The sequence below is a fragment of the Rissa tridactyla genome, chromosome 6 (genome assembly GCF_028500815.1).
Source record: "Rissa tridactyla isolate bRisTri1 chromosome 6, bRisTri1.patW.cur.20221130, whole genome shotgun sequence".
Classification (NCBI taxonomy): domain Eukaryota; kingdom Metazoa; phylum Chordata; class Aves; order Charadriiformes; family Laridae; genus Rissa; species Rissa tridactyla.
Window position 1 is genome coordinate 47,168,306 of NC_071471.1, and position 23,810 is coordinate 47,192,115.

The window sequence follows — 23,810 nt, forward strand, 5'->3', positions numbered from 1 at the left end:
TTAAGCAATATAGAATTCTTTCACTGTAGTTGGATTAACTGCAATGTAGTTCCTCCCAATTGTATTCTCCCTGGTTTATGAATGCAAGGAAGATGCGCATCATACATCATCTCGATGGGCTGTGGAAGAGGTTTTGCTGTCGGTATTTATCATGCCCCACTTGTTGTGAGCATAACTGATGCAGCTCATCTGAGAGTAAATTAAATGTATTTTAGGAGATGTTAGAAACCTAGTTGTGCACTTCAATTGTGGTAAATAAAAAAAAAAAAAAAGGCAAAGAAAATGTAAGACTATATAGGCTGTATATAGAAAAGGAAAATCAATTCAATAGCTGCCCAAGAATATTGCAAAAATGGAAGCACGAGACAAATTTCTGTCATAGCTTGGAGTTTTGATTTAGGAAACAAATTATAAGGTATCTCATGATGATAACATTATGTATCAGTTTATTTAAGTGTTGTCTGTGTCTGTAAATAACTTTTTTTTTTTTCTTTACCTAGGGAGAAGATGGAGAATCAGTTGGAAAAGGAGGCCAGATTCCGCCAATTGATGGCCCACAGTTCCCATGACTCAGCCATAGACACAGATTCTCTGGAATGGGAAACAGAAGTGGTAGAATTTGAAAAAGACAGAGTAAGTAAAAAACAAGTACTGCACTGTCTTATATATTGGATAGCTTTGAGGTCAATTATAGTATCTTGATAATAGGCATGATTAAAGATAACTCTAATCTGTACTTTTTTTTTAAGTTCTTTATTGTTGTTGTGGTAGGAACCACACACACATATGCAGCAAGTGTGGTAATGTCTAGATGAAAGTAGTTGACAAAACCAAGCTGTCTTACACAAGCTTTGTATTTTTCTTCATATGAATTATAAATAAAAATAGTTCCTCCATCTGATCTTGCAGGGTATCCGGGTCCATGTACTATAAAAAATGTTTTAAGTTAAACATTTAATGTTCTTAAGGTTAGTGATTCATTGCAGAAATGGCAGTTCTATGAGAGCCAAAACTTAAGATGTGATGGAAACAATGACATTAGAGAGCCCAGCCCTCTACTTTTAGGGGAAACATCACTTATAATCCATGCATAAAACAGTTAAGCTTTTACATGAAGTTATTTCTCCTACTTTTGCTCAGATTTGGTGGTTCAAAATTTTAAAATATGAAAAACATTTATTCATTATGAACTTATATTTTAGGACAACATTGCCGTCAGCTTAAAATCTGGGATGAAAGGAGATGCTGATCTCCCTTGCTTGTCTGTAGAGGGAGTTAAATCCCTTTTCCATTTTGGCATATTAAATAAAGTTCTTATGTTTAGCTTTCCAGATAACCTCTACATCCTTTCATTATCCTAGCAGTACTTTTCTCCATTTAATTTTATTTTTCTTCATTGTAGTCTAGAATTTTCATTTCACTGCTTTGTATTCAAGTCTTGAATGCAGTTCTATTTGAAATTTTTGTCTGGCACAGCACGTTGTTTGATAATAGTAATTTTTTTAACCACATAGAACACACAGGTGGTCTTCCAGATTGTGTTTCATTTATGACAGCTTTTGCATATACCAGAATTTCTTTGTCATTCCTGAATGACAAAGTTTGTGGTTTAATGCTGTCAAATTAAATCCCTTTTATTTTACTGCAATATTCGGGGTCATCTTTTTTATGCTCTGCCAATCTGTCTGTGTTCTGACATTGCATCCCAATAGAGCCACTCAGACATTCCTTTTCTGATACTAAAAATATTATTTAGTATTATTATATGTTGAAATATAGAGATTGAAAAGACTATATGAACTGACTACCAATGCTAATCCGTCAGGACCACCATCTGTAAATTCTTCCTGGAATAAAAATTTCTCTTTCACCATGCTTTTTCATCTCTTTTGACCAGCTCCTTTCTCATCGAATTTTGTGCATTGCCATCCTCTCCACTTTAACTGGGATTACAATTGCTGCTATCAAAGTATAGTAATAATATTCTGCCAACCTTGATTAGATGTATGGGAAAATCCTTGCTGACCTACCAGTATTTGAATTCCGGGGTGGAGATTATAGAGTTGAATAAACTTAAATCCTTTTATTTTTGCTTCAGCTTCACCTATCTGCTTAAGCTGGTGTTTTACATAAAAACTCAGCTCAAAACTGAGAGCAATAATATTCGCTTTTCAGCTCTGAGGCTGTGCATTGATACTGTAATATCTACTCAATATTTGTTTTATGGCAGCCCTGTGCTCTTCCGTATGAACTTTTTTCTTACATGGAACATTTGGAAGATTTTTGCATATTTTTGGCAGGCTTAGCTTAATTTTATTTCTGGTAAATATTAATATTTTTACATGTATTATATTCAGTTTCCCTGAAGACTTTCTGCTCTTCTGATTTTAAGGGGATTAGTCATTGAACCATGTCTAGAACCGTGCCTTATGTCAGATTTAAACTCTGTTTAATTTTTGCATGTTAGATTTTAAATTTCAAGTGTCATCTCCCTTTAGTATACTGAGATGGTTGGTCCAGTTAATTTCAAATTTTCTAATTTTTGTAAGTGTACTATTTAACACTGAAAATAGTAATAATAAATCAGCGTTTGAGCAGTTGGTCCCAGTTTTTTCTTTAACTTTTTTTTTTTTACAGTGACCTTGCCATTTACCAAAGCAAACAGTAATTAAAATTTCCCTGTTTGATTCAATGACTGATTTATTCAAGAAGCTTATGACTTTTCACGTAGAGGATGATCTGTTTTGGACCAGGGCTGGTAGAATATCGCCTCTAATCTGTATTTAGAAATGTCTTTTTTTCTGGTCTTAGCCACATCAAAGTGGACATCTTTCAGAGTTCATCACTAAGACAGAGTAATGTTTCCTTACTTTTACAATGTTTTTTTCCCTAGGTAGTGCCCGTTCCTGGGGAACGTATCCTTGTTCTCTCATTACACATCCAGCATCTTCCTTAAGACAGGTTATACATGTCTGAACATGCTTTCCTGCATGATCTTCTGCTTTCCTATTCCTTTTTGGTGAAATTCCCCTTCTGCATCATTTCAGCCTTAATGTGAGAGAGAGAAGGATCGCTCTAATGCTAGAGGACGCCTAGTAACTAATGGAATTGGGAGCTTATATATTGAAGTACAATATTTTAAAAACTTGTCTAAAACACGTACTCTGTAAATATAAGTGCATAGCACAAACATGCAGTAATGCCTCTTGCTAACAGACAGCGGCACAATGGTTGCCAGGGCAGTTGAGTCACTTGTTAATAACATTTATTAGGATGATATGGACTTGAAAGCGCTCGGCTTTGATGTGGCAGAAGGCGTAAATGAACCGTACCTCCCTGGAGACTGTGGGATCTTCGTTACCAAAGTAGACAAAGGAAGTATCGCTGATGGTCGATTAAGGTAGGGTTTGAATTTGCAAAATGCTTGTCTTCTGTTGATCATAATAAACTAATATGAGCATATTGTAAATAGTCTTCGGTTTTTCCCATTTTTTTAAAGTTCTTTTTTATCATTGGTCACACGTATATTATTAATGTTGGTTGAAAAAACACACTGAGAAGACCAATGCCTAAAAGCATTACAAAAATTAAATGCTATTTGACTCATCTCTTAAAACTCACCAGGATTTGAAATGTTCTTCTGTTTCTCTGTGTCTCACTCTACTTATTTAATTTCCTCAAACTTTGATCTATTTATTTAAATTTCGGGAAAGACCTGAGGGTGAGTTATTTTGTGGAAGGGCAGGGGGAAAGGAATAGAGCAAGGGATAATTTGAAACCTGCTCCTGTTCTTAGTGTTGATAGGAGGTTTTTAACCACTCTCTTCTGTCCAAAGAGTTGCTTTTAAATAAGGAGCAGTCATGACTGATTTGAGGATGTACTTTTGCTAGGGAAGTGCAAACCAGAAGTCCTGGTTTTCATTTAGCTTTTCATTTAATGCATTTTCATTTAATACTTTTTCAGGAAAGGAGAACTCCAGATAATTAAGGATTAGCATATTGAGATCAGCTCTGTTGCATCCGTTTTCATGAATGTTATTCGTGTGCTGCGTCCAGCTAAGTTTGCTTGTAACACTGATCTGATTATTTCTGTTTATCTGCCAGAGTGAATGATTGGTTACTGAAGATCAATGATGTAGATCTTACTAATAAGGATAAAAAGCAAGTTATAAAAGCTGTTTTAAATGGAGGAGGTGTTATTAACATGGTGGTTCGAAGAAGGAAGTCCTTAGGTGGGCGAGTGATAACACCTCTTCACATCAATGTTTCCGGACATAAAGGTAACGGCTATAAAGGCTACATATATAAATGGTACGCGTTTGTTCAGCCGAAAATGGCTTGGCATAAAGTTACCTGTTCTGATCCTCTGCTTAAGTCCCACTAAAACTGTTACTGCCTCTTAGATAGGGATTTGCGTTAATTGTTTCTAACAAACTAAGAATGCTCATGTTGATGATAGTTTTATTCTGTAAGTACAGGTTTTCTTTTTTGTTCTTGGGTGGGTTTTGGTTTTAGCTTTTTTCATACTTAGTTCTGGTTAGCTGCCTGTCTGGAGTGTTACTGACAGTCTAAACAAGACTCTTAAATCCTTCAGTCACCCCACGTTTGTATGATTATTTGTATGATTGTATTAAATTTTGGGATATATCCCTATTATCCCCCATTGTGTTCTTATGTCTATAAAAGGGTTTTCAGAAATTGAAATTCAATTGGTTTTTTGTGCAGGCAGTTCAGACATGCTGTTTGAGCAAGGTATCTGAATTACAGGAGTAAATTCGTGTTTATTTTGTGTATTTCAGATAGTGGGGTCAGTCTAGAAAATGGAGTATTTGTTGCTGCTGTTGTGCCCGGAAGCCCAGCTGCCAAAGAGGGTTCCCTTACTGTGGGAGATAGAATAATTGCTGTAAGTCTTAAGAATGCATTCTCCTCTTTTAATTTTTTATTTATTTTAAAGTGTTATCATTGAATGTTACTCTTTAAGATCCCAAACTTTCCAATTATTTTTTTTACTTTTGCTATATTATACCCTTTTTGTATATTTATTATAAATTAATGTGTTTGTAGGCTGAGTGATTTATATAATGTGCAGGTTGTTTGCTACGCTTAGTTCATATGAGAATTTTTGACACAGGCACCAACTTACTCTTCACACTTGGCTTTTTGATAATGATACTTGTGATTTTTTTTTTATACTGAATAGGAAAGGTCAGTTCCAAAAAGACATCCCTTGGCTAGATGAAAGGTTTCTTGTCTTTTAAATTATGATATCACAGATGTCATCCTTTTGGAGGGGAAGTTTTTCCCTGTGTGCATTTGCAGCCTTAAACAACCTGTCTGATTTATGAGCCCCTGCGAAGCGGAAGGTCATTACTGTCCGTGTACAAATGCATAGAGGGAGGCTAATGTAGTGAAACAAGTGTTGTTACACTGTGTTTCCAGTAGGAATAGCAAAATTGTAGTTAAGCAGCTTGTGTTTTTAGTGGAGAATGGAAAAAGACACAGGACAAGGTCAACCAGACTTCAGTCACGGATACATAAAAAACTAGTGTTTTCCCTGTCAGAGATGCCAGAGGTGCTACCTTAGGATGCTCCCCACGTGCTACCTTTGATTTACAGATGTCTGTTTTGGTTTTTTTTTTGTGTTTAGATCAATGGCATTGCACTAGATAATAAGTCGCTTACTGAATGTGAAGCTTTGCTACGAAACTGTAGGGATTCCCTTACCCTGTCACTGATGAAGGTGAGTAGGAGAAACTAAATTTGCAGAATTTTCTTGAACTGTTACAGATTTATTTCAGTTGTTCAGGGAAGAGTACATGAAAAAATGAATATATCATCATGGGAAAGTCTCTGTTAAAAATAAGACTATCTGGATGCATTTCACTGTTGTACACTCAACAGTTATTTCTAAAGTAAGGCTATTGTGGCATCTGGTAGGAAATGAAACTTATTTATTGTTCTTACTTCTTTCCCATTTGTTTGCTGGTCACATGAAATGACTTCCAGCACAATTGCTTCTTTCTTCTTGGTTTCTGCTTCAGAGCTTCAGCAGTTCTGCACATGAAAGATAAACTCCCGCCTGACTACAGAAAGGTTTGCTTTTAGTCAGGAGGGAGTTTTGCAGAAAACTGAACTCTGGCTATCATGAGAATTAAGTACAAGGCTTTCTTTTTCAGGCGTATTGCCATAAAAATATTATTCTGTTTTGCTTATTGAGGTTAGAATCCCGTTATCGTGGGCCTGTCACACGGGCTTTGAGAGTGATAATTTCAGCTCCAGAGAGCTTGAGGTTTTAAGAAAGTAAAAAGATAAAATGTTCAAGGGAAAATGGGCAATGAAAGATGACTTAATAGCATCACTTAACAGAGGTAAAAGTAGAATGCAGGTCCCTTCAATGTCAGTATGGTGCTTCTGCCACGATGTGGAATTGCTCTGAAAATGTTTCAAAAAAATTTTCTGACTTCATTTTATATGATGTTCTGTGCTTTGCATCTGCAAGACTTTATTAAACCTTTCCCAACCATATCTATGCATGTGTCAGTGTATATTCAGGTATAGGTAAACAAGGAGGCTAGAATATGCCTCATACTAAACAGAAGTCAGCCATAATAATAAGGCCATAACTTGTTTGGGTTTTTTTTGTTTTGTTTTAGATTTTTCCTCAGAGTTCATCTTGGAGCGGTCAAAATATATTTGAAAATCTGAAGGACTCAGAAAAAATTTCAAACTGTAGGGTTCATGCATCAGAGATACAAACCCAAAATAAAAGAAATCTGAAACTCAACAGCTCAACACAGACTGACATTTTCAATCCAGACATCATGGATGGCAAGAAGGACCAGAGTGATCAGGGTAGCGGTTCATTTTGTGATCATAAACCTTTCCCGAATAACACATTGCGAGTAGACTCTCATAGGAACACAGTGCACAGTTGCCACAGTAATTCGGAACACAGTCTCAGCTCATTCAGCCCAGAGACATATGGGGACCGAGGCTTTGGAGCTGTTGACTTGGACAACCGGAGGCTGCCTTATGAGCCTGCAGGAGCTGACTGCATGATGGTTGAGACTGCGTTCGACAAAGGACATGGAACTAAGCATAGCGGTGGTACCTGGCCAAAAGTCATGGTTAATATCTCAGCAACAGAAACAGAAAAGTTCTCTGTGTACAAAAAGCCAAAACAAAGGAAATCTATCTTTGATCCTGATACTTTCAAAAGACCACCAACGCCTCCCAAGCTGGAGTACCTTTCCCCTAATCAGGTGACAGGCCATTCACCTCAGCCATCAAAAGCTGAAGTGGCTTCAACCCCTCCAACTCCTCCTAAGAGAAGTGACTCTATCAAGTTTAAACATAAACAGCAGGCAAGCTCTGCATCAGAGTCTACGGTAACAACTGGATCACCACCCACCAGCCCAGCCACTGCCCAAGCTCCAGTTTCCTTGGCACTTAAACAGGACTCTGCTACTCTCAAGGGGCGCAGCAGGAACACTGGGCATTATTATCGGGAGGAGGGTATTGACTGCACTCATCTCTCTTCAAGGAAATCCTGTGAAGATGACATTGGCTTTCAAAGAGTTGAAGAGCCAGAAATTAAAAGACCAAGGCCAAAATCGGCTCCTGCACTGAGGCATAAAATGACCCCTATGCCCATTCCTAATCCTGCGCTTCAGGTAGAAACTTCATATATTGAAGCACAAAACTAGAAACCTTGAAGTCTATTTTCAGTGCGGTTTTGGGTCCCCAGTTACATACCGTAACAGGAGAAGCATAGCCTGTTCTCAGAATCCAGGTCCCCTGACAAACTACCCCAGACTCGGTTGTCACTTTGCGGTGTAACAAAATTCAAAACCAATTCATGGAGTTGCAGTTTTTAACAGGCAGTGGGGGCCACCAAACGGAATGATAGGCTTTGGCTTAGTAGGCATATCTTGGGTTTTAATGCTGCTTGATGGAAGATCAGGGCTCTTTCCTGTATGTTTTTGGCAACCTGAAAAAAATTAAAAATAAATAAATAAAAATGCAAAGAAACAGTTTTAGAAAAGCTGAAAATAGGGCCTCCTAAGTTTTCCAGAAATAAGATTGGTTGCCCAGCTTACTGCACAACTTAATGGAAAAAGGTATACCATTCGCAGTGTTGTTTTTTCTAAGTCTTTCTATGTGTCTAAATAATTTTGTAAATCTAATCTGAAATTCGTAGGCTGTTAGGGACATTACACTGTAAAGACAGACTGTTTATGAGAATGTGGTTTAATAATACAGTTCAAACTGAGGATATAATTTGTTAGAATAAACAAGCCCTCTGTGGAGATTGTGGGTCATGTTTTAACAGAGTAGGTGGAAAAAACATTTTATGTGGTCTAGGAAGACGAACCTACTTAGATGAGTACGTTATATAAAGTGGCATAAGCAATCGTGTAGTTTCAGGTCCACTGCCTCCGGTGGCAGATACCGGTTTATTTTTTTTCCCCAACTAAAATCTGGAGTTTCAAAAAGTGTTATTTTTGCTTGTATATAATCACATCATAATGCCTTAGAATATCATATTCTTTGCCTGTACTTGTTTATGCCTGGATAATCCCACACTCTTCATGGAGCTTTAGAAGCAATAGAGATAGCAGAGCTGAATTGGAAGTAGTGGAAGGTTTGAAGCCATGTTCTGCAAAAATGCTGGTATAAGAGAACAACTGGCAATTTTGTTTGTCTTTTTTTGGCTTCTTCCATTGTATTGGGAAAAAGTAGTTACAGAGAGCTTTAAGCCTTTTTTATAAAAGTGTCCATCAAATTCTGCCTTATCAATAACAGAAAAGCATAAGGGTTTAATTTTGTATCTGAAATCAGACGACTTATTCTGAACAGGTCTGAAGAGCAGTATGGCTAAGAGAAAGGTTATGGTTTTTCATCAAAAATTGCACCACAAGAAGCAAAGGCAGGCATATTCTAATGTCAGTTTTTGGCATGTATATAACAACAAAACAAAATCAATCTATTGAACACATTTGGATACGGGGTGTTTGCTTTACACAGGATATCAAGTTGGTCCATTAGCACTGATACTCCCATGCTACATTATAGTGCATCGTCACGAGCAGATTATGTTGTCCTGGTTATGACTGTAGTAATATTCCTATAGTAAGTGAAGAGTTTCCAACTGTGACAAGGACACATGTAGGTGGGGATTTACACATAAGAAATTTGTTAGCTGGAACAGAGGGCGTGGTTTTGGCATTCACTGTTTAAAAGACCAGAAAGGATTGATAAAGGCGTATTACAGTTGTTTCTACATATTGCGCAAGTGATTATGGCAGATATCATATTGGTATTGGTTTGAAGCGAAGAAGAAAACTGTATAAAAGAACTATAAAGTCATAATTTATTGGTTTTAAGGTTATTTGATGTAGTAGTTAATTTACGTTCCTAGGCTGAAATTAGGACAAAGTTCTGTGACTATTATATTATTTTTTTTTATCTTCCTTAATTTCTCCCCCACCCTCACAGAAACTGGTAACTCTAAAGTTGTTGTTGACTAGAGAGCAGAAGTGATGTTCCGCTTCAAAGAGCGGACACCATTCACTCTGAAAATTTCTCTGTGGTGGAACTCTTTGTGCACTACAACTACATCAGGTTGTGTAACCGTAGTGTCCAGTCTGCATGTATTCATTGCTGAAGCAGTGTTTATAATATCAAAAATATGTATATACAATATGCAGTGTAGTTGAATTCATAGCCATATTGGGTGGTATCGATTTCCTTAATTGTGTATTTACACAGTTAAGTTTGTGTACTTTGATAAGTTGATAAATTTAAGAGAACTTTCATCCCTGAGTAGGTGGTGCAATTACTAATACACCTGTGGTCGTGATCAAGTGTTGGTTCTAAGAAGGAACCTCTGCATTTTATAGTCTTTGTGCTCGCAGTAACAGCTCGTTTAATTAAAATACTGCTGTCATAAAAACTGTAAGTACCTTTTCAACCTTTCCAGTAACTTTTTTTCACTTATTACATACTTCTGTGTCACGTTTTGTGTGGTACATTTCAGGTGTGTAAACTCCGCATGCTGAGCCCTGAACTTGTAGCTCTCTAGAATCACTGTCGGTAACTGAGCTATTCTTGTGTTTCTTAACTCACGGGTGTCTACTCAGTATGTACAGAACAGAAGTTGTGATGGTTCCAAAATCTGAATTGCTCTGTTGAAGAGAGGTTGCTCCACACATATCTGAAAATACAGGCATAAAACGTTTTCTGTCTTGTTAGTCAGGTCTTCTTTAGGAAACGCTTGCAGTAGTGGCTGACATAACAGTTGAAATGTCCTGGGAAAGCAGTATTTAAAAGGAGAAACATAACTAAATGCTGGGTGTTTTATTGTGAAGGAAAACATACCAGTTAAGTTGCAAACATTGGCCTAAAAAGATTACAAAATGATAAAAAGAAATAACGGAGCAAGATGGAGGAAGGAAAGGGTAGAAGTGAATACCATCATTGAAAGATAAAGGTGTAACAAGCACTGTGGTGGCGAGCACGTTCTGGAATAGATACTAGAAAGTTTGAAGTTGCTTACTGCCTACAAAATTTGTCTCTCATTTTTTTTTCTTCTGGGTCTCCAACTTCCTGTAATTAAATTTCTATGTTTTTGTAGGTGCAGAAGTATGCTCCAGCTAGTGAGGAGCATCTGTCTGCAGAGCTACAGGAATGGGCACCGTATTCACCAAAACGGTCTGCTAGGCACAGCGATGGCTTTGTGCCTGCCGCCTTATACGCTGGCAGCATGTCAGCAGGTGAGTGACAGAACTCCTACTTTGTAGGAATGCCCCAAGGAATTTGTCCGTATTGGACAGTATTGGGATTGATTGTGATAAGTGCAGAACAAACATGACTCACAAAACATATTTCCATGGTCTGTTGGAATCTGAACATGGGCTGCTCAGCTTTTGGGCTGTGAAGAAGTAAAACCTGTTTAAGAACCATTAAGGAAACCGAGCAACTCCTGGCTGAAGGATTTGTGTTTCACCAGTTTCTGTGCAGAGGAGTTTTGAATACATAAGTGGTGAACAAGATGTAGCCTATACATTAGGGAGACAAGGAAGATTTCCAGTATTTTTGATAGCAAACAGTAAATGGAGGTGTCCCAAGCTTTTGATGCTTAACTTCAGAAATAATTCCAAGGAAAAACATCTGATCTTCAGAAAGTTTTGCCTGTTGGAAATCAAATACTTGGAGTATCTCAAGTTGAGTGCCCAAGCTAGTTGTGATCTTAATCTAAATTAAAGATTAGATGCCAGTGTGTTTGAGATACTAAGCTGCTGAAGAGGGGACTCACAAGCACCTCACAGAGAAATCAGTATAATCAGGTAAAACAGAAAAGGGTTGGTGTGTTGTCTCAGTTGATCAAACAGGTGTTGGTATTGAGGTTCATGTTAGTGGCTTTTAAATCAGCACAGACTAAATGGGATGCTTCAGGAGCTAATTAGGTTACTGTACGCTAGTTGCTTTTAACTGGTCAAGAAGCATTTACTTAGACCTGGTAAACTTGTTCCCAGATGGATTGTTCAGTCTTTAGTGTAGCAGCTGCATATGAAACTTGATTTTCAAATTAAGACAGTGTTGGCTTTTATGAGTTTACCCTCAATTCTTTGGAAAGCCCCAAACTCCTGCATGTTCTAGAAATTACGGAACATTTTCTTCTTACTGGAGACCCTGAAAGATGTAATGACTTGTGTATCTGAAACAACAAACAGCTTGCAACCCTGTTGTCCCAATCAATTTTCAAAATGTAAAGACGTGCTCAAGAGTAGCTCAGATCAAAGAAGCTTTTGCTTTTCTTTGACTTCTTTTACTCTTTTCTCCCTCTTTTAATACTTCTTCTACTATCATTAAAAGAGAGAGAAAGGTATTATTCCTAACTGAAAGCTTTATCCTATCATGACACCTTTGCATAATAACCCAATCAAGTCAAACCTACATTCAACAATATGATTTTATCTCTTGAAATGTGAACAAGTTTTTGCTATTGTATTCTGTGCTACCAACTCATTTAAGAGGAAATTGGTCAAATAGACTTTGGTCGAATCGTAGAATAGGTTTGGGTTGGAAGGGACCTTTGAAGGTCATCTAGTCCAACCCCCCTACAATGAGCAGGGACATCTTCAACTAGATCAGGTTGCTCAGAGCCCCGTCCAACGTGACCTTGAATATTTCCAGGGATGGGGCATCTACCACCTCTCTGGGCAACCTGTGCCAGGGTTTCATCACACTCATTGTAAAAAATGTTTTCTTCGTATCTAGTCTAAATCTTCCTTCTTTTAGTTAAAGCCATTACCCCTTGTCCTATTGCAGTAAGCCCCACTGAAAATTTTGTCCCCATCTTTCCTGTAGGCCCCCTTTAGGTACTGGAAGGCTGCTGTAAGGTCTCCCCGGGCCCTTTTCTTCTCCAGCCTGAGCAACCCCAACTCTCTCAGCGTGTCCTCATAGGAGAGGTGCTCCAGCCCTCTGTTAATTTTTGTGGCCCTCCTCTGGACTTGCTCCAACAGGTCCATGTCTTTCCAGTGCTGGGGACTCCAGAGCTGGACACAGTACTCCGGGTGGGATTTCACCAGAGTAGAGGGGCAGAATCATCCCTCTCGACCTGCTGGCCACCCTTCTTCTGATGCAGCCCAGCATACGGTTGCCTTTCTGGGCTGCAAGTGCACATTGCTGGCTCACATCCAGCTTTTCATCCAGCAGTACCCCCAAGTCCTTCTCCACAGGGCTGCTCTCAATTGGTTGAGTACTGAATGATGAGGATACTTAAAAGAATAGCTTTAGTAATGAGTTTCATAAATAAATAAATATTGAAATACTATAATTTAAAGCCACAGGACATGCTAGAAGTGGGAGTCTTTGAGGCAACAGAAGAGGAAGAAGAATCATTTTAACTGCAGTCAGTTCAAGTACCAAATAAAAGCTTGTGTTCCTGTTGGATGACTATTCAGAGAGAAATGCAGAATTTTTGTTGCTGTATAAAAAGGTTTGATACTTGAAAACAGAAAATCCATTAGTTACCAGTACATATTAAAGTGACATGCCATGAATGGATTCATTTTTTGGTAATCTAAATGCACTTTATTACTGAATCATTACAAAATTATAATCCAGACTTTAAACATGCATGTACTACTTAAAAGGTGTCACGTGGTGCTTAATAATGTATTTATCTGTATGCTAATATTTTTTATTTATAGATACATGTTCACACATGCAAATGTTATAATACGTAATTATATCAGTATTTAAAACCTGCAGTTTATATGCTAATAATGTTGGTAAGAATGTGGTTTTATCATCTTAAGCAGGTACCGTACCAAGAAGCTTAGCACCGTGCCCTGCAGTAACTGCTGTCATGAGAAATCCAATTTATACTGCCTGGAGCCATAGAGTTCACACCAGCAATTGCCCATCAGTCGCCAGCCAAATATGCCATCAGCATCTGCATCCCAGGTGTTTTGAAATTTATATCTCTTTATATTTTTGTTTTCATTAGGATGAAATTGCTTCTGGTAGTTGTTTATACAGTGCAGAGTGAAACACACCGCTATTGTGTGTTATTTTGACCCAGGGTTCTCAAAACCATTATTGCATAGAAGTGATGTGCCAGTTGCTTTCGTGTCTTTCAGTAACTGATGGATTAGATTTCCCTCTGCTCCACTGGCTGATATTGACAAGGAAATTAATTTTTTTAATGAACTAATTTCTGATGTTTTTTTCTTGTCCTTGCCAAAACAAATAAAGCCTTCCCCCTTTTTTTATAGCACTTCTGGCTGTTTTTCCTCTGACTTATCTTGATTAATAAAATGATGGGACAATTGGGAAGTGGGAAGGAGAGGAGTATTCATTTTATTGAGTAACTCAGGGATAACCAAAATGTTTTGTTGGCCAATTTTCTGTTTGCTGAGGTGCTTTACCCAGTTCTAACAGTTGCCCTATTCTCCTTTTCTTTTGATGTAGTTCCCAGCACCAAGGTCGCCTGAGTTTGGACCTAAGTCATAAACACTCCAATGACTACTCTGAAAATCCACGTACAAGAGCATCTCATGGCTCAAATTCTTTACCATCCAGTGCAAGACTTGGTAACTAGCTTTTCTGATTTATTTCCTGTGGGACTCCTGTATATTGGAGACAAAGGATAAATGGAGAATTCCTTAAGTACGTGGGTTATGGGATTGTCATAGCTAGCAAAACCTAAAGGCTCCCTGTGTTCCTTTGCTTCATTTTTTGTGGTTTTATGACTAAAGGTGTTCTGTGGAAGTAGCTGTGTTTAATTCATTCTTTACGGTCTCTTTAAAATGCTGTGTGTGTCTGTGTGAGTGATGATTCTCCTTTCCGTGCCTGTTACTGTTTGAAAGTACCCTTATAAAGATGGGAGGCCCAGCCAAAGTATTTTTGAGGTTCAGTGAGGTGGAGAGAAGAGAAAAGGAGAGAGCCCCCAGAACAAAAACTCAAGGATGACTAATGGCCTGATGTAAATTGTATTGTCGGAAGATAAGTTACACTTATGTTTACTTGATCGACATGTAAGATTGTTTATGCTTATTCTAGTAATACCAAAGCAAATCCATGGTTTGTAGTAATGACATTTTGACACTTTAGAATTTTTGAAATTTTAAATAATGTAATAACTTTTTTGTGCATGTTTGTGTTCCTGTGTTCCATCAATGACTGGCAGTTGCATCAGAATAGAGCATGGTAGCTTTGTAAACACAGCAAAAAATGCATGATAGTTGCATTTGGTGTCAAAAAAATATCTATTCATCCAAGCAGAATGTAATCAGAATATTTTAAATGCCTTTTGGAAAGTCCCATGGATTCTTAGTAAACAGAGGTGTTAGATTCTCGCTTGGACTTCAAGTTAAGTTTCATTGAAAATAATTAAGTTTCATTGAAAAATAACCAAAATGGTTTTCGTACAAGAATGAACAGTGCATATATACTCTATAGCTGCATTGTGCTCTGTTTATACTGACTGTGTAATCAAGACAATTTACTAGAAATATGATCTACACAATATTATGACGGTAATCGTCAAGGCTTGTGCATAAATTCAGAGGCCACTTCAATGCTCATTGAAGAAGCAGAATCTAAATGTACTTTTTTGTTCAATGTAGTTGCTTTTACTTTTGTCATTTTAATGTTTTCTTGTTGTAAAAATAGGTTCTTCGAGTAACTTGCAATACAGAACAGAACGAATTAAGATCCCTTTAACTCCAAGATATCCAAGGTCCATGATGGGCTCTGACAGAGGTGAATTATTTCATAAGTAATTTTAGTCGTACTATTTTTGGTATTACCAGTCCAAACCCTTTGCAGTTGTTAATCAGGATGCACCAAAATCTAGATATGACAGTTTCATTAAGGTTACAAAATTTGCATTTTGCTGCGGAAAGGTAAAAAAAAAAAAGAAACTTTCTAATGAAAGTTGATTTTTCTGTTACTTGACTCTAGGACGTGACACACTAAGAAAAAGTGCACAAAGAAAGTAAGAATAAGCATTGCTGTATGTTTTACAGTTGTAGTTTTCTTATAGAATTATGTCTTAGAAGTTTTAACAGATGATTCTTTAAGTACATTATTTTGCATATTACAGTATTACTGATTGTAAATTGTATTTTGAAAATGCAGTGAAAATATTTTAGTACTTCACTCAGAATTGCTTGGTGGAGGATATTTAAAGACGTGATACACATACCAGTTGGAGTGCTGGAGAGCTGTAGAATTCAGAGTTTGATGACAGTAAAAAGCAACTCTTCACTGCCATCATTGCTTAAACGTTCTGTAGCCTTAATGGATTGTATGCAGTGGTTTTCCTAAGTGGGCAAATGCAATTCTTACAGACAGCTTTCATTTGTGATTAGTAATTTGAGATTTATTTTCTGTAGTTTTTTCAGAGGCAGCAAACTGAATGTTTCTGTCAGGGCACTGGCTCAGTAAATTGCTCAGGGAGGGTACAACCAGGGAAGAGACATAAACTCTGTCATGTTAAGCTTGTTTGAAATTGCACAGCTTTCCTGTCTCTATGCAATTCATGCTGGGGTTTTTTTGGTGTTTTCAGGTGTTTCATAGTCTATTTCCTGCCCAAAGGAAAGGGCTATACAGAAATACTTAATTTGAAAATAAACCCACATACTAGATTTTTATTTTACTTCTCCTTCCCTGATTTTTATTATTTTTCTTTAACTTTGCATTGCTAAGTGTTTGGAGACATGCATATGGTGTAGCTTGTCTGTAACCTTCTCTCCTTGTTGAGAATGGCAGGAGTTGTATGCACACTTACAGAGGACAGATTTGGCATACAGTCATTAAGGACAGTAAGTTTGCACTGTCTGAAAGTAGTTCCCTGGTCTTCCTGAGCTCCTTACATGGTTAATAGGGTGCTAGGGAACAGTTGGTCCTCTTTCTTGTCTCAGATGTGTACGGTATCCTTCCCTATGTCTGTGTAGATGTCCAGACTATTGACAGATGCAGGATACTAAAACTCAACTGCTCGTTTTCCACAGGCTCCTTGTCACACTCTGAATGTAGCAGTCCCAGCTTGATAACTCCTCCACAGTCACCTCTTAACTTGGAAACATCTTCCTTCGCCAGCAGCCAGTCTCAGAACTCCCTTTCTACATTACCTAGGATTTCTATTAGCCCAGTGTCTATTGGAGAACGTAGAAAAGATAGGTAAGGTCCCCACGTTATTGCTTTTAATACAAGCGTGTCTGAGCAAATTTTGTACGTTTGTTATCGGGCTGAAGGAATGTGAACATTTAATTTAATTGACAACTATGTAGGTGCTGAGGTGCATCTCATCTGTTCTTATTTTCTTCACAAAGTACGTAAGAGATCTTTGTGCTTTTTTTCTTAAAAACTGAAGAGCAGATTCTTCAGTTTAGAAAATCAAGGTATTTCATAAGGGTTTTATTTCTTCTGTGTTAGAGTAACGGCCACACCAAGTAAGAGTGGTCTAAATTGGAATACACCTTTTCAGCTGAACTACCTCAAGTGCTTGTTCTGTACTCTGGAAAACTAAATACAAAATGAAGACCCAGTTACATCTGATAGCTAAATATGAGGTGCCTTAGTTGTGTAGAATATGTGCTCTAACCACTGTGCCTTGATTCAATTTAGCCAGATAACATGAAAAATTGAGGGCATAACTTGTGCCCAGAACCTATCCATATGTACAGATGCAATTTTACTACTGTGACTGATCCCTTTGGCTGTACGTGGACCGCTACTAGCAATAGCATTAAGTATACATGTAGCTGCTTGCAGAATTTCAACCTGATGTGATAGCTTTCTTAAAAACATGAGCTTTGTGTTTTAACAACTTCCTATATGTCATGATGAATTTTTCAAGATATGTTGCTTATGGTATCAGTCTCGGACATCTGATTTCATTTTATCATGATCTGGCTAGACTGACTATATGAAAAAGTTTGCATGAATTCCAAGCATTGAACAGTAAGATGCAAATCTGAATCAGGCTTTTATTTATAGTAAGGCAGCTGAATGCCATTCTGGCAGTGTAAAGGAGCTATAATGTGTTGGAATAGATTATATTTATGTGGACTTCAAGCCCCCTTTGTATTGCTTGATTTATGTAAAAGAACTGACCATGAAAAATGTGAATGATAAAGTAATAAGTATATTCTGTATTCTAAGTTTTCTGGTAGTAATAAAAAGTTACTCATAAAATGTTATATGAAACTTTTTTCTCGCTTAAAAAATTGGTAACTAAGTTATTGTAGTAACTCTCGAGTGTATATTGTGTGCTTTGAAAGGGAATGTAAAGAGGTTTTTGTGAATTTTCATTCTTTCTTACTTCAGTGTGACTTTTGTACTACGTGTACTCAATTTGTGTTCTCATATAAATGTTCTTCTAATTGTCACTTGCAAATTCAAAGTCAGAATTTCTTTTCCCTTTCACATGACTAATTGCGTATAATGTTCAGCTGATAAAGCTGGGTTTTTGACACCCCTATAACTTGGTATCTCTGAGCACAAGATACACGTTCTGATCTCTGGGAAATAACAATTTCTGTTATTGCTGATCAGACGACTGAAGCTCAGCCAGGTTCCAGCCCCTTCACTCTTGCTATGCATACGTATAAACTGGAGTCTGAACTGACTTTCTAAAAAGAATATAATTCTAAGGTTTGTTGTTTTGTTTTTTGAAAGCAAAACAAAAAACTAACAAACGCAAACAGTTCTTAATTTAGGAAAGCAGCTCATTTCAGTCTAGCCTAAGAAGATGTTTGGAGATGCCTAGATAGCCTTTTAAATGGTTATTTGGTTGTATAATTCTTATGGTTCTCCATGAAATACAAGTAAATCACTTGGCCTTTCCACAAACAAAAATAACAATAATACAGATGAAAAAAAAACACCAATGTTTCTGTTTGTTCTGTTGATTTTAATTTAAATGAAAATTTAAAGATCCGATCAATTAAGACTTTTTTCCAATCAGTGTTTAGTGATTCTGGCAGGCAGTCTGAATGTTATAGAAGAGTGCACTTCACTTGATTTTAATAACTCTGCTTATCAAGTAAGACACCTTTTTAATGTTATCATTCTGGTTTACTTTATTATTGATTCTCTACTACATGCATTACTAGTTATCTTTCATTTTATATTTACTAAATTCTAATACATGATCCTGTGCAACTTGTATGGGTTTGATTCTTTCTTATTCCAGTAAGAAACAAACAAATAAAACAACTTTTAAAATGCATGTGGTAGATGGAAAGCAGAAAGGCACAATAAATGAAGTTCAGAAAGAACTTTTAGGTTTTAATGAGGTAGTATGCCTTGATAAATTTTATGTTTTTAAGAAACTTCGTGTAACATCCTGGTTTACATGCTCATAATGAGTTGTGAAAAAAAAAAAAGTTAATAAATGGCAGTTTTCTGGGAGTTTGCAGAATGTTGATATTATAAGAGTACTGCGTTCCAGAGTTGCATTCGTATCAGGAGCCAGTTTTTTATGATTTATGTGCTAATAAGCTGGCAAACTTATTATGCCCCTGCTGCAGAAGGCTACCAAATAGTTACCTTCAAAGACTGTGGCAATAAGCATAATTTATGAAATGATGTCCTCTTCCCTCTGCCCCCAGCCCCAAGTACTACCCTTTCCAAAAATACCTTTCCTCAGCCTGGCCTACATGAGTAGTAGCAAGTGAAGTCCAGTTAACTCATCTGCTGTCTGAACAGCACAATTAAAATCGTTTAAGCAGTTGGCACAATTTAGTGAATGGCTATATAATAATTAAGTTAGAAAAGAAATCATTGAAATGAATGCATGTCAAATGTAGTAAAATGCAATTAAAATAAAAAACACACCATCCCTGGTACCCAAGCTGATGCATTCACAACGAGCTCAACTATTAATATCTAGTGATGCCTTTTGCTGTGTAGACATTATTAAGTTCAGAGTAATATGAAGCAGCACTTTTTCGGAGGCTTCTGTTTGTTTATACACACCATGAATGGACCAGCCCAGTTTGTACAGGTGGAGACATCCTAACTATGGGGGGAGGAAAAGGGAACGTATCAGGGTTTGCTTTTGTATAAGCCATTCTCCTGTTGTACTTACTAGTGTCTTACTGCTGTGTGTCTTTTTCTAAGTGTTCTCTTCTTCTCAAATCTTCTACATCTTTCAGATATCTGTTCCGTAATAGGTCTTTTCTGAGAATCCCTGTGGCTCCTAGGCCTAGGTTCTCATCACTAAGGAGTTTGAGGTTGGCCTGATATAAGGTTGTCCTTCTCAAGCAGTATTGCGCACTTTGTGCTATTTTACATGTTTGGATAATGGCCCTGAAGAGAATTTGCATGGTAATTGTAATGCTACCATGCAAACTGCTGTCTTAATGGCTTGAGTTTGCAACTGCTTAATTTTCATTACTAATTTATGTTTCCCTGCATACAAATATGAAATCTGATATTTGTGCATTGCTGTCCTTTGGTTTACCACCTTATTATTTATGATGTTTATTTTCACTGGCAATAAAGACTCCCAGCATTTATACTTGTAACATACCTTTCTGAAATATGGTTTGTAAATGACATATTATATACAGTGGTTCAATTACTTTTATATAATATGCATCTGGAAGCTTCTTTCCTACCAACTTCACCATCATACTATTTATAATTCATATTTACCATAATGTTTTAGAGCAGTCATGTACCTGGTCATTTACTTCTGCCACTGTACATTGCATGGTGTTAAAGGAATGCTTTTAAGACAGTTGAGAGTAATTTTTTTTAAAGTAACTGTTTAAACCTATATTATTATTACAGTTCAGACAGACATAAAGTATTGCATGTAACTTTGACATTGTGATGGTTCAAGTGCAATTTTGTCCAAATCAGTTTTAACTATCTCCTCTAAAAGGCCCTACATGGAAGAGCCACGTCATGTTAAAGTGCAGAAGGGTTCTGAGCCACTAGGGATTTCCATTGTGAGCGGAGAAAATGGTGGAATATTTGTCTCTAAAGTAACAGGTGGGAGCATTGCCCATCAAGCTGGCCTTGAGTATGGTGATCAGTTACTAGAGGTAATTGTTTGCTTACTATTCCTATGGCTTAATGAATCAGTTCATATGAATCCAGCCATAACTGCCTTCCCCAAAAGAGTATCTTGTGAAAGCTTGTGTGCTGTGAGATGTAGCAAAGGTTACTCTGTGTTGCAGTATTCCAGTAATTGGGATTGTTGTGACTTTTTGTCAGGCTTTATTATAAAATAATGTCTTTTGATGGTAGATTTGCATTGCATCTTATATCGATATAATTAAATTTTAAGCTAGCTAGTTTTGGTACTTAAAACAATATAGTCCCAACACCATACTCTGCCTGATAAGCTGAGTAAATATTCAAGCAGCTGGCTTCTACTGAGTTTCATGCTGCTGTTGCTGTGCCATATCATAACCTGAGACACCTGGTTTAAAAAATACTCGGGTAGGCTTTACATTAGCTTACAGTCACATTTTTGCCTACAGTATTAGATAAACATGTGGAGGAGCGTTTTGTAAAGTACAGAACTGCTTCGTAAATGTTAGCTGCTTCTATATGTTAAAGCATCCTCTGCACAGTGTGTGGATGATACTACAACGGGCCTAGACGATGCTATGATTCTATGACCTTGAACGGATCATGGATCTGAATTTGTCTTTAAATTCCGCATTTATTCAGATCGGTGATCTGAACCAACTTGTATTTAATCAGTGATATCAAATCATAACACAGCTCAGAATACATATGTCTTTCAGTAGTAAAAAGACTTTTAAACTCATGGTCAGGTTACCAAATATTTTAAAATTACAGTGATTCCTTCCAAGAAGTAAACCCTAGGAATCTTTGTATAGCAGCATTTCCATCCTGCTATTTACCCCAGTGGAAATAAGTCAGTGCTTAGATATTAAACTAATTAGGAAACTTGAAAGAATGATTTTGCTAGTTTCCATTTGAAAATTTGACATCTGGTTTGTGCATTTTTTTCCGTAGTTTAATGGAATAAATTTGAGAAATGCTACAGAGCAACAGGCTCGACTAATCATTGGACAGCAGTGTGACACCATTACTATTCTGGCTCAGTATAACCCACATATGTATCAGCTTGGCAATCATTCACGGTCAAGGTAAGGCTGGCTAGACTTTGAAAAAACTACTCTGTGGTCCATGCAGTTATTTAGCTAGTAGATAACTTCTGTACAGGTAATGTGTTTGCAAACAGCAGCACGTTTGTGCTGATAAGAAGTGTGATTGCTTAGAAAAGTAATGTGTGAATACACGCTTGTCAAAAAGCAAAGTAAAATGCTTGATGCACCTACTGTATTTTCTTTCTTATTGGGGCATAATCCTTAGATACATTAAACTAAAACCTAAGATGACCTCTTCCTAGGATTATGAGATTCTGGTAGTTCAAAATGTTTTTAAATTTTTTTTTACAGTTGGAGTTTCCAAAACTAATTAGAGAAGGCATATGACTTCATGAAACTGTCCATCCCATTTTGATGAATGATCACACTTCGAAACTGAGCTTTATCTTTCTCTTAGACTTATGGTGAACATATGTTATTTGGCATGCTGTTTCCTTACTTTATACTTGATTTATGGCCAAAGTAAAAACTTTGTCTGCGTGGAAAATACTTGGCATTGGTGAAACACTGTCTCACCAGTCTTTTATTCTTTTTTTTTTCCCTCTTAGTTCTCGCCTAGAACCTGTGAGTAATCATTCCACCCCTCAAGGCAGTGGAGCTGCAACGCCTGACAATCATTCCGTAATCGATACTGTGAGTGAACAGGATGAAGGAACAATGACACCCCCATCCAAACAAACTACACCAACTACAAGTCCCCGGAATTCCTTAAGGTAAAGAGTAAAATTTTTGACTTAAGGAAAAAAAAATGGTCAGGATGGATGCGAAGGGTATTAAAAAACAAGTGTACTACTGTGAATGCTGTGTCTGGTTGAAATAAACGAGCAGGCAAGTTAAATGGACCCCAGGATAAAAGTACATGTTTGCAGAATGTTTTTGAAAGACGGGGTCTGCAAGGAGTGAAGAAAGTTTACTACAAGATTGGTTTAGCTAAGAAGGTCTGCAAGAAACATGATGTTTGTCTTAGAAGACTGTATCTGTAGGTGACCAATTTTGAATAATAATTATGTAAATATATATTCTTCAGATGTCTAGTTGATTGTATGTAATGCAAGTTTTTGAATTGAAGTACATGTATTATTTCTCCCTCTCAAAAGGGGCCCTGTGGACACAAACAAAAGGACCCCTGAACCTAGAACTGTTGTTGTTAAAAAATCCCAAGTGGATCTTGGGATTCAGATATGTGGTGGAAACCTGTATGGAATATTTGTCTCAGATGTAGATGATGATAGCCCAGCAAAAGGACCTGATGGACTAGTCTTGGGTGACATGATACTTGAGGTAAGCTATTAAGAAAAGTCTGCAGCGTACTGACAAAATGTCTAGGATGGTATAAAGAGGGAGCTGTACAAAGAATCATGCTGTCTCACAATGGGAGATGTTCTGTGAATCTTGAGTTCCTGCCACAAAAGCCAAGTAAGAATGGTGAGAATGCATAACCTTCATTCTGACTGCAGCGCGTGAAGAGATGAACCTGGAGGACTACCACTGTTGAGGGCACAAGTTGCCCCCAAGTTTGAAGGACTCATGTATGTCCCACTTGGAATTACAAACACCTGGTCTCTTCATCTGAATAGGAACCCTTGAATCCAATTGCTGGACATATGAGAAAGGCAAGGATATGAAAGATATTGCAAAACAGGGAACAATATTGATCTTATCACTGTGAAATTCTACTGAGACTTTAGGGAAAGCCATGCAATATGTCTTTGACTCTGCTTTCTATATCTGAAATGAGACTATTTATCTACTTGGCAGGACTGTTAAGGTGATAAACACGTACGTGTTTATGAGCTTTTCAGATACAGCTGAGCATTGAGATTCTCCCATTGCACCTCTAGTATCCAGATGGAGATTTTTGCTTTGTAATTGTGTTTCTGACTTCCGTCAGACCACTTGCTTTTCCTAAAAATATTAAATTATTTCCAGTTGAATTTTATGATTCTCAGCTTACACTTTAAAAACTATTTAAAGAAGTGCAGAGTTTCTCTCATGGTGTATGTCTGCTGTGTTCACTTTTGTATTTTGTTTTCCACCCCCATGTCTCGGTCTCCTGCTAGACATCTTAAAGTACAAGCTGTATTAGAGTTAAGTGGCAAGACTTACTTGTATATAGAGCCTGACAGTGGGAAAAACA

General features: G+C 37.2%; 1 protein-coding gene across 3 annotated transcripts in view; it reads left to right on the forward strand.

Annotated features, from left to right (window-relative positions):
- DLG5 (discs large MAGUK scaffold protein 5) overlaps positions 1 to 23,810 on the forward strand; it is a 112,659-nt gene that overhangs the window by 77,442 nt on the left and 11,407 nt on the right. Inside the window, exons 11-26 of one of the 3 annotated variants that reach the window (XM_054205910.1) lie at positions 501 to 633; positions 3,273 to 3,400; positions 4,104 to 4,279; positions 4,799 to 4,902; positions 5,647 to 5,739; positions 6,653 to 7,672; positions 10,636 to 10,774; positions 13,325 to 13,472; positions 13,980 to 14,101; positions 15,183 to 15,272; positions 16,526 to 16,694; positions 19,676 to 19,753; positions 20,410 to 20,572; positions 21,519 to 21,652; positions 22,222 to 22,386; positions 22,771 to 22,954. In XM_054205910.1, coding sequence (XP_054061885.1) covers positions 501 to 633; positions 3,273 to 3,400; positions 4,104 to 4,279; positions 4,799 to 4,902; positions 5,647 to 5,739; positions 6,653 to 7,672; positions 10,636 to 10,774; positions 13,325 to 13,472; positions 13,980 to 14,101; positions 15,183 to 15,272; positions 16,526 to 16,694; positions 19,676 to 19,753; positions 20,410 to 20,572; positions 21,519 to 21,652; positions 22,222 to 22,386; positions 22,771 to 22,954 — 3,046 coding nt within the window. The remainder of the gene's footprint in view (positions 1 to 500; positions 634 to 3,272; positions 3,401 to 4,103; positions 4,280 to 4,798; positions 4,903 to 5,646; positions 5,740 to 6,652; positions 7,673 to 10,635; positions 10,775 to 13,324; positions 13,473 to 13,979; positions 14,102 to 15,182; positions 15,273 to 16,525; positions 16,695 to 19,675; positions 19,754 to 20,409; positions 20,573 to 21,518; positions 21,653 to 22,221; positions 22,387 to 22,770; positions 22,955 to 23,810) is intronic. The other 2 variants (XM_054205908.1, XM_054205909.1) reach the window with 2 other exon arrangements.